Source organism: Olea europaea, unplaced genomic scaffold, assembly GCF_002742605.1.
Source record: "Olea europaea var. sylvestris unplaced genomic scaffold, O_europaea_v1 scaffold1276, whole genome shotgun sequence".
Classification (NCBI taxonomy): Eukaryota; Viridiplantae; Streptophyta; class Magnoliopsida; order Lamiales; family Oleaceae; genus Olea; species Olea europaea.
In genome coordinates, this window is record NW_019230213.1 from 158029 (window position 1) to 167831 (window position 9803).

Sequence of the window (9803 nt, forward strand, 5' to 3'; positions counted from 1 at the left end):
GGGCATATGCTCCCCTCACAGCCGACGATGGTTGACCCTTTAGAATTTCTACGCAATTAGGACTCTTGACTCCTGCAAGGATTCTATCCCACATATAATTATGGAATTCGACCAACTCCTTAACTATTCAGGACTCCAACAGATAAGGACATCCAACTAGTTGAGTCCCACTAGGAGAATGTCACTTACTACTATAAATACAGAACCTTGAGCTATTATTCAGGTATGTTTTTCATTGTTCTCCAGCACATAGCCTCACGCACATAATTTCCTTTCCGACTTAAGCATCGGAGGGGCGACGAGAACACACCTTGTTGCCTTTGTTTCAGGTACCGGAAGATCACGTTCGTGCTCCTCATCAGTCATCAAGCTTGGAAAATCTATAGGTACGATTTTTAGTAGCATCATGTGTTTTTCCCAAAATGAGATATGGGTTTATATAGGCAAGATGAAAGTAATAGTTTTCATCATGATCAGAGAATAATGCAGAATTTTAATGACTGAGTAGTGGATATTTTAATGATTGTGAGGGGTTGTTACAAAAACAAATGGTCAGAAAATACTGTCTAGTTTTACCCATTAAATAATAATAAAAAATTTATTTTAGTCAAGGAAACCTAAGAGCTCAAGGCCAAAGCCTTCAAGACATTTTTATTACTGTGTGGGGAGTAACTCAAACTTCTGACGTCCCCCACAAATGCCACATTTCCCACCACTTTGGCACTTCACCTAATTTGATTATTTTTTTCACATTTTATATTTATACTATAAATATATAACCGCCAGCTGATAGAGTGACGACATACAACTTTACAAGACGCTTAGCAGATTTGCTGATCAGTGGAACTTAAAGAACAATCATTCTGGTGCTTCAATCCACAAGGTCATGGATTGTTGCATGTTTTACGGGTTTTAACTCTTACTGTGCAAATACATTCTTGAAATACTGCTGTGCTCGTGCTCAACAATGGGGATTGGTATCCAAAATTAAAGTTAACTAGGTTATGCCTTCAACTGCACGAAGAATGTTTGCCATTTTCCGTTTAATTCATATTTTTGAAGAGAAAGTTAATCATCTTGAGTAAAAAGTTTCACTGATTTCAACTTCCTTTTTCTAATAACCTGAATTACGTTGAGGAATCTTTCTGTTCGTCAGTCCAATCGTCGTCTCAAGTATAAGTAGCCCGCATTACACGAGAAAGGGTTGTTTAATTACGTGTACATTGCGGGCAACAGCCGCCCAACAAACTGTTGGAATTAATTGGGTCTAACTTTGGATCAAGATATTAAATTGGATTAATTAATGTGGTTTATCAGAATTAATAGGGTGAATTGAAAAAGTTTTCAATTTAAAGCCCATTAGATTTTTGACTGAAAAATGATGTTATTAAATTTCAGGTTAAAATATAATAAAAGTTTGTGCTTTTATATTGTGGAGCACTTTCGAATTTAGTAATTTGATACTACTACTCCACCTACACCATGGCTTGCCACTAGTGCTTTAAGGCTACCACTCGGCCATGCAGGTCACAAAGTTCACACTGGATGCTTTAGTTTGCACCGTGGCGGGTGTACGGTAAATAGTCATGGACCATGGTGAAAAAGGCAATCTGGATCGCACAATCTAAAGAAGTGTAATTTAAGAACTCAAATTGATCTAGCCAAATACTGCACCTACTCGAACCACATGATATCTCTAAATAGTGACACCTTCTTTAACTCTGACACCTAATTAATTAAACATCAATTCATTTCTAATTCTCTTATCCTTTGAATAAAATGTTTCTTTTATTTTGTTGAATTTTTTTCGTCCAAGTCCAGAGAAAAATACTATCAACACTTTTGTTCAACTGACAAGATTGGTATAGTAAATTACTGACTTTGAAAAAAGCATTATATCGTTAAAGACAGACGTTCAATAATCATGTTGGCGCCTGTGTAGGGAGCCAAAATTTATCTCAAAAAAATCTGCTACGATATACCTCGCTTCATCTCTATTTATACTTTTTCTTTCTTCTAATTGTCCAAGTCGTTAATTTCAATGACACAAACCCAAAAGCACACTTGTACGTATCATTCAAAGCTACTAAGAGGCATTCTTTGGGATCAATGATGGATTCTCTGTTTAGTATCTCGTATTTGAAGAGTTAGCATCAGTTTATATATATATTTCTTGACCCTAAACAACCCACAACTCAGTGTCCATCTTTCAGACCCTCGTACTAGAGAGAGCAGACTTTACTCATGCCAAAGTAAATAACTTATTTTTCTGTCTCCGTGTTCGACTGCTTGACTTGCATCACGTGTTCTGTGTACACTGAATTTGATATCTTTGATTACTTTAATGTAAATCACTCTTCAATTGCTACACACGCCACATTCAAGTTTGTAAGAGTTTTCAACATAATGTTATTATTCGCTTTTAGCTGACAACCATTTTAACCTTAAACTACTCGGAACAAATGGAAAAACGCTGCTAATCAGCAAGGATGATATTGAACACAGAGAAGAATAATGATCGAAAACGAGAGTTGATTGTGTTCTCGTTGCTTGGGGTGGGGAAATATTCATCAATATCCATATACACATGGATCGAATTTTACTGAAATTCAGATATTCACTCACAGAGAAATAATGACTTGTCATTTCTGAAAGACTTTTTGATTCTCAACCAACACATTCATCGCATAATTTATAAAAAACAATGGAATAAACTGACTGAAACATCTTTAGCGCACTTCACTCTACAAAAATTACGATAACATAAGACAGAAACATTATCATGCTTCTACTCACCAACTCATCCTGCCCAAGCAGCACAATCAGTAGTTTAGCTGCCAAATCTCATGTCTGGCCAGCTTCACCAGTAGGTCCTGGCCGAGCATTTAAAAGTGGCTGGAGGGCTTTGACTACTATGCTCATATTCGGCCGGAAATCAGCTTCATATTGGACACACAAGGCAGCAACAGCAGCCATCTGCAATTAAATAGAGAGAATGAGCGAGGAAAAGTGTAATATATAGCGCACAATCATATCTTAATCTCTTACTATCAGGTCAGTATATCGTTCTTCTTCACCAAAATGATATAAATCTAGGCCACAGCAATATTTACAAACTTCAGCACTTGCGCCAGATGTGTACATGAAAAATGAAATCTTCTCCTTTTAACGTGAAACTTGATAGTTACCTTAGCGACTGACTTAGGAGGGTATTCTCCTCCCAGTCTTCCATCAACACATTGCCTGACCTTGTCTTCACTCAGCTTTGGTGTAGCCTAAATAATATGGCAGAAAGTTTGAATAAACAACTAAAGCACGAAGGAATTCGCTTCTTTATTTCAAATAAAATGAGATGTGACATAAACCACGGATGTTTAAACGAGAAATTTGAAGAATTTATTACCCATGTAACTAGACTTTGCTGCCCACGAGGTAACGTATGATCAACGGGCTTACGTCCTGTAAGAAGCTCTAGGAGGACAACACCAAAGCTATAGACATCACTCTTTGAGTTCAGCTGTCCAGTCATTGCATATCTGCCAAATAAGGTACCAAAGTGCACGAGCAAATAACACCAATATAATTTTAGCGCCAATAGGAGGATGAGGTCCAAATTAATACAGGATTCAGATAAGGTTCAGATAACTGAAACTCTAAAGCTGGATTTTAGATAAGTAGCAAATAAGAATATAGTGTTCAGATGACTGGACAAAGTTTCACAAAATAGAATTCATGATAACTAATAATTTCATAATGCAGTCATAAGGTTCGTTAAAATCTCATTCAACGATCCTGGTTGCCATAAAGTCTAGGAAACGGATTAACATTAGGATCCAATGGCTTATTCAAGCTTCAATAACCATAATATAGTGAACCAAGTAACTCATTTTACATAGTACATATGATCTATGACCTTGACACTTGATTTCCAAAATGGAGAGAGGATAGAAAAATGTATATAACATTTCCAAAGGGGAGAGAGGGGAGAAAAGTGTATATAACGTTCCAAAAGTATCTTACTCAGGAGCATGGTAACCAAATGTTCCAAGAACACGAGTCGAGTGAAGACGTGCTGCCATATCAGGAGCTTGATTTGACAAATCAAAGTCTGCAATTTTAGCAACATCATCATCAAAGATTAAAACATTGCTGGATTTAACATCACGGTGGATGATGTGAGGATCTGCCTTTTCATGCAAATATTCAAGTCCCTTAGCAGCACCTACTGCAATCTTTACACGCTGTGCCCATGAAAGAACAGGACCAGGTTGTGCCCCTTTAACACCTTTCCTTCCTGAAAGATAAGTGAAGATTAAAAATTGAAAGTTTTCCCCAAGTTATTAGTATGGATCAACAGAGAGAACGGTTAATAAAAAGTCAGAAAAGACCCAAACTCCGGCATTTCAATTAGTATAAAGGCAGAGGAATGCCTTCTGAGAAGTTGTATAATGATCAAAATATCAAAAGATGGGAGTTGTATAATCATCAAAACATCAAAAAATGCCCATCTCAAACATACTTAATATGTCAGTTGTACATATAGCATGACTTAACTACTATCATATGAAAATGCAGTCATCGAAAAAAGGAAGGGGGGGGGGGGGGAAAATGTGTGGTTGAAAATGAGTTTTGAAAAAATGAATTTTTGGAAGAATGGAGCTTAAACAAGGGCTATATTAAATCAAGTGAAAGATTTAATACCTTAGGTATTGGTTTAATACTTCATGTTTAAGAATTTTTGCACGTTGTAGTATTGATACATATTTGTTGTAGTGTATTTAATGATATCAATATATAATTAATGGAATGAAAACTCGTATATTTTACTGAACCAAATTTTCACATCCAAATATGTGAATGGCATTTATGTCCCTAAATCCATTTCGAACTATTCAATATATATGTTGTCAATTAGTGAGTTAAATGAAGATAGATTGAAATCTTACGAATAAGAAATTGTCATAAGTTATTGCTGATAAAATGGAATCGTTAGCTAATATTATTGGCCCTATGGCTTTTCTTTGTGCAATATCGTTTCTAAAACGGGGATTTTAAATGTTTGTACAGTATCAATACTACAACTCAAATTATAAATGGTTCAACCTTAATTCTATGGAAATTGGGATTTGATATATAACTTTGCTTACCTTAATTCCTAAAATAGAATAGTGTTGTTTACTGCATAAATTGAAGCTTTACTTTAATGCTTTATGTGTCCCCAGAAAGTGAGAATGGAAACCAAGTAAAAAGGTTGCTTACTGTAATTAATTCGTGTACTTTCTCTTGCACACCTTTAAATTTATATATGTTGATATTTCTTCCTAGTTTTTCAATAAATAAGGAATTAAGGATGTTGAAATTCCTAAATAAGTCATACTGACTTCGGATTCTTAGCACATTGATCTTTTTGAAGACTATGAGCATCTCCACTTGTGATCTAAAAAGTATATTGTTAAGCATTCCAGGTACATAAACCTTGTTCCATGTCATATGGTTAAATGTATAAATGTGTTATCCTATTTGTCCTTATGTTAACATGATGTTTGATCATTACTTTTTATGTCATAAATGCTACTCATAACATATTTATGCACGTTAATGCATCTATAAGTATACATGAAGTTTCAAGGAATAAAATGTTTCCGAATGTCATGACTCAACGAATGTTTTAAAAAGATATGTATCCTGAATATTTTTATTACGATGTCTATGTCTATACCCTGAAAGGTGTGAATGGGAATGGGGCGTGAGGGATCGGCACACCAGATTAATGTTCAATGTTCAATGATAATATTAATGTTAAATACTTGGCGGTACTACCGATAGACTCAACCGGATTCCAAATAATAATTATCCATTGCATTCTAATTGGCTAGATGATATACTAAGTGACCTCATGACGTCAATGTTAAGTTTTTAAGGAAATGAAAGAAATGGGATATATATTGGGAAATACTTTTATTTTAAAGTGATTCATACACATATTATAAGCATATATCATATGCATGAGTTTGTTTACTGAACATTAGCTCATTCCTATCCCTCCCATTTTCGGATGAAGATAAGATGATTTGAGATGACGACTTGTGTCAATCCTAAATCAGTTCTAACATATTTTAATTTTGAATACATTTTGAAATTAATGTTACCATTTAAATTAATTGTCTTATTCTCTTATTAAGCAAAATTTAATTTCATGAATAAAGTCTTTGATATTTATTACGTTAAACAAAAATCTAACCGTCTTTTTGCATTTATGATTTTAAGAATAAATTAAATGATAGTACTTCCAAATCTAAGTATCTAGATTTAAGGTGTTACATTCTAAGCCCTAGTTAATTATTGTAGCATGAAAGTAGCATTGACACTAGAATAATGCTATTTCTACACTCCTGTGTACACTCTCTTCACATGAGAAGGCCCACGTCCAATAAAAAAGCGTGGGCTCCTCTCTTGTCAGAGGAGTGTACATATAGCAAAACGCTTGATAGTATAGCCTATAGGTGAATTGTGGCACTACGATTATTTATCCTATATTCTATCAATTTTTAGACACTTTGTTCCTACATCACAACTATGAATCATTAAAATAGTTTTGAAGAGGGGGTGTACAGAAGGAACAGGCAGGATACCGTGGGTAAATAGAAGCACTACTATTATTCATCCTGTATTCTATCATTTTATTTGCATTCTTTTCTTTTGAAATAGAAAAAAAAAAGGGGTTGAGGATCCAACAGGACAATAATAACACCTGCAATAAAAATATGAAAGGCCAAGCTCTAATTTTTAGACAGTAAGCAAGCAGATTCACGCAACCCAAGCAAATAAACCAGATATAAAGCAGATTGATAGGGGCAAAGCCAGATCATCCATTCTAATAGCAAGAGCAATACACCAATACAGACAAACTAATTTAAGTTAATGCAGAGAAAATCAATTGTCATGTCTTCATGCACTTTATGCAGGGGGAGATGGAAAGGGAGGTGGAGGCTTGGCTATAGCCCCGCCCTACCCCACCCCATAAGAAAATTGGTATGTGAAAATTGGAAATTTTAATCCAAATTCATGGTGAAATCAAAAGGAATAAAAATTTAGCCCAGTCCAAAAATTAATTTTAACCCAACTAACTTCATTTTCAATCCAACACCAACGTTCAATTCTTGAAATTTAGTTTAAAATTCTACAACAATTACTAGTTTATTTTATTTACATTAATGACACACAAATAACTCGTTATCAAATTAAGTATTCTATTTCATATATATATTGCTAAGTTTAAAAGGTTTACTTATAATCAAATTAATTTATTATATAACAAATAATTTTTATTGATTAAAGTAAAGATAAATGACATATTTTAACAGTATGAGATATCACGTCTTTGACTAAGCTTAAAAGTAAATAAATTTTTCTTCATGTATTTTTTCATATATTACTTACTTATACTTGTGAATTAAAATTTTATTTCTTTCAATCATAAAATGGATGTTATTATCAAAATAAGTAAATGCTCTATATTTAATTTTATTAGTATAAAATATATTCGTTAGAACTCTGTCATAAGTGTCCAAAAATATATTCTGATTCACTTTGTCATAAGCATCTTGAGTTTAACCTTTTAAACTAAATCTCCTGGGCATAGAGCATTTTTTTATGGTATAAGTTCACTGAAAAAAATTTAAACTTCAGCCCACCCTAACAAATATTTCTAGCTCCGCCCTTGTCTTTATGTAAATGCCTAAATACTGGGTGGGTTATGAGACTTACTAACTGAATTTTTCATCATATAGTGGCCTCCACCATCAGCATGTTTACTGGTATCATCTTCGTCGCAACAGCCAAAACAGCTCATATTTATTTTCCTCAAAGTATCTCCGTCCGTATAAGAGATTTCCTTTTTCCTGTAAGAAAGAGAAAGCTCTCTTTGATGCAGATTGCATAGCATGAAAAGTTATCAAAAGTTACATTCAAGATCATTCTTAATGAATTTCCATAAATGAGGAAGTGTATCTATGATAGCATACCCAATTATACACTTTACCCATATTTATAGGGCACATAATAAACCGATCAGCATTTTGCTTAGTTTAATTAAATTGCTTGGCCACATTTCTACCATCGACCACTAATAACATAAAAACTTTCTGGCAATTAATTAAGAAATTCATTGCATCCTCTACAATATATATTCTCCCTCAAGTCCTGAATGTCTTTGCTGTCAAATTATCTGAGTCGAAGCCAAACAAAGTGTTTGACAAAGAGTTGCAGGTGTGACTGTAACACCAGTAATCACTTTGTCACAATTTCAGTCTTTATCGAGTCTATGAAACTGTTTCATCCTCCATAATCTCTAGCTTTGAAGATCAAAACATAGGAACCATACTCAATTAACAGGTGGTCTTTGTCAATGGAGCTTCTTTTTTAGTTTATAAGCAAATACATATAGAGGAGATGCGATTTCGCTTTCCAATGTGGATAAATAATTAACATTTGTAACCTTGCATATACACTAATTATACTTTTAAATTCATTTATTGCGGAAGTGGAACTATTCCAACACAAAATGCATTCATTCACCATAAGTGTTGTAGATGGTAACAATTTAATAACCACAAACGCAAAAACGAAAAGGATGGAAAACTAATTTAGATATTTAGCAACTCTTTGTAGGGAATTAAAAATCATTTTTTAGTGAATTTTGATAAAAGTTACTGAAACGTGGTTACAACTTTAGATTTTAATCCTTATTAAACAGTAGCTTAATAAAAAACTGTTGATACGAACAGACATGGAGATCTAGGAGAAACCAGTTAAATAACAAATGATCATCAATTATACTTGAAACAAAAAATTCAAGTTGTATATTCCAAAAACACCGGGATCAAGACTTGAGGAAAGCAATAACTAAACCTGAAATCAGCAAGCGATGCAAGAGATTATTGTGCCAATCTACTTAGAGAAACTCCACACGCTAGTGAGTGAGAGAGAAGGCAAGATAAAAGAGATGGGGGCCGTCGAGGGAAAAAATCGAAGCCGGCGATAAATGCGGAAGGAATTAAGCCAATTGGGGAATCAATGCGTTTATGTATTACTGTGAGAGGCAGAAAGAGAGAGACAAAGGCCTGTCTTTGGTCATATGGAAATTGGGCTTTGATTTGTTCAAGAATCAAAGTACAAACGTGTTTGGCTTTGCTTTCGAAGAAGTCAGTTTTTTAAAAGAGAATCTTATTTTAAGGTCAAAAGGTGAAATGTTGGTTGTTCGAATTTTTTTTTTTTTTTTTCATTCTTTCGAAAAGATCAATTATGCTATTTGTATAATTGTATTTGACGATATTATCAAAATCTAGGGCCTGTTTGGGATCGATTTTTTAAACCAAAAAATTGATTTTTTAACCGTTATTTCACTATTTCAGCCGTTACATTTGACTTCTTCTTTCACATGTGGACCCCACTTTTCTTCTAACGATCAAAAAATCAATTCTTAAAATCACTCTCAAACAAGCTCCTAAACTATTGATTTAAAATCAATTTTTGAAAGGGATGAATATGACACGCTGTCAAGTGTGAATTGTCTATCAAAATTGTCAAACTAAATTGCACATGTACCCTAATTCCTCAAAAAAATCATCTTCAAAAGTATGATTAAACTATAAAGAATGCCATCTAGCATAAGTAGTATTGAATGCCAATTTAAATTTCAACATGTCATAAGTCATTATATTTAATTGAACATATAATTTAATGATACAAGTATTGTTATTTAGACTTGTGTGAAACGTTAGTGATATTGAATAGAATTACTC

General features: G+C 33.7%; 1 protein-coding gene and 1 long non-coding RNA gene across 2 annotated transcripts; both read right to left on the reverse strand.

Moving 5' to 3' along the window:
• Positions 1-2576: 2576 nt before the first annotated feature.
• LOC111374675 (probable receptor-like protein kinase At2g47060) lies at positions 2577-4337 on the reverse strand (the record flags this gene model as incomplete). Its single annotated transcript, XM_022997383.1, has 4 exons — positions 2577-2976; positions 3189-3275; positions 3404-3536; positions 4021-4337. Coding segments are annotated over 4 exons (669 nt in total), but the record flags the coding sequence as incomplete, so codon positions are not given.
• Positions 4338-7782: 3445 nt separating this feature from the next.
• Positions 7783-9146, reverse strand: LOC111374689. Its single transcript, XR_002699176.1, has 2 exons — positions 8911-9146; positions 7783-7901 (listed from the first exon to the last, which is right to left on the reverse strand). It is a non-coding gene; the product is annotated as an uncharacterized LOC111374689 (long non-coding RNA).
• Between the last annotated feature and the right edge of the window lie 657 nt (positions 9147-9803).